This window comes from Camelina sativa, chromosome 16 (genome assembly GCF_000633955.1).
Source record: "Camelina sativa cultivar DH55 chromosome 16, Cs, whole genome shotgun sequence".
Taxonomy (NCBI): domain Eukaryota; kingdom Viridiplantae; phylum Streptophyta; class Magnoliopsida; order Brassicales; family Brassicaceae; genus Camelina; species Camelina sativa.
The window spans coordinates 25,433,410-25,434,469 of NC_025700.1; the positions used below are offsets into that span (position 1 = coordinate 25,433,410).

Consider the following 1,060-nt stretch of genomic DNA (forward strand, 5'->3'; position numbering starts at 1 on the left):
TTTTTTTTTTTTTTTTTTTTTTTGTTGTTGTCTGAAAAATTTAGAAGTCGAAAAAAATAGTTGTCTTATCGTATTCTTCTTACGTGGGACCTTTTTCCCTCTTTATTCCACAGCTAATTTTTCATTCATCCTTTTTATTTATTTATAGATTCTACAATTCATCTTTAATCCTTTCGTAAATTGAAAAGAAAAAATTGCGGAAAATATTACTAAAGTTTATTAAGGATGTACTATTGATTATGATCCACAGGTCTCCTCTCGGCACAGTTCTTGCTTTGTTGATTAAACATGATAACTTTCTTTTTTCAACTCTAGTCAAGGACTCAAGGTAATATTATAATCAATGACCGTTGAGACTTATTCAAANCGTTACCTCGTTCTTCTCCGGTGTGGCCTCCATGATAGCCTCGGGTGTCTTGTCTGGGTTCACCGATGCTGGAACCAAAATAGCTAAAGCTTTGAGTTCCAAACTCACATGCAAACGGATCAGAGCAATTTACTAAAGTTATAAAAGTTTTTGATTATCCAAGCTAAAGCTCCATGTGGAGATCTCTGAGCACATACTTTGAGGAGACAGGTCACAGAGAGCAAATTCAAGCATGGCTTACACGATTGGTACTATCAGAGTGCTTAAAAGCCCAAATCTTTCAGACGAGAAATAGAAAGGGTAGCTAAAAAAATAATGGATGGGTCTCTGAGAAAACAAGAAAGAGAGGAAAAGAAGAGAACCTGATCTTTTCCTTGATTTCCACGCGATCTTGGTGGTAGAGACAGGGAAAAAACCTCCGACAAGACCATCACTGACTGTCTTGTTTGTCTGCGTATTCTCTTTCTCAAATCCAACCCCTTTCTCCATCTAATCTCTAATCTGAAAAAACCCACACAAGAATTTTGGAGAAGGAGAAGATGATAACGTACAAGGGATCGATATCCGAAGAAAAGAGGGCTCTCTGTTAGAATTCAGTTGAACGGTAATGATTTGGCGTTTTGGTTACGACTACGAAAAGGCTTTTGCTTTGTGCTTCAGACTTGTGACTTCTTAATTGTTTTTCCTTTTTTT

General features: G+C 36.6%; 1 protein-coding gene across 2 annotated transcripts in view; it reads right to left on the minus strand.

Moving 5' to 3' along the window:
* LOC104752417 overlaps positions 1-1,060 on the minus strand; it is a 4,169-nt gene extending 3,109 nt beyond the window's left edge. Inside the window, exons 1-2 of one of the 2 annotated variants that reach the window (XM_010474547.2) lie at positions 730-1,060; positions 368-435 (exon numbers count right to left, since the gene is read on the minus strand). In XM_010474547.2, the coding sequence (XP_010472849.1) occupies positions 368-435; positions 730-856 (195 nt within the window). In that variant the 5' untranslated portion in view covers positions 857-1,060. The remainder of the gene's footprint in view (positions 1-367; positions 436-729) is intronic. The other variant, XM_010474546.2, reaches the window with a different exon arrangement.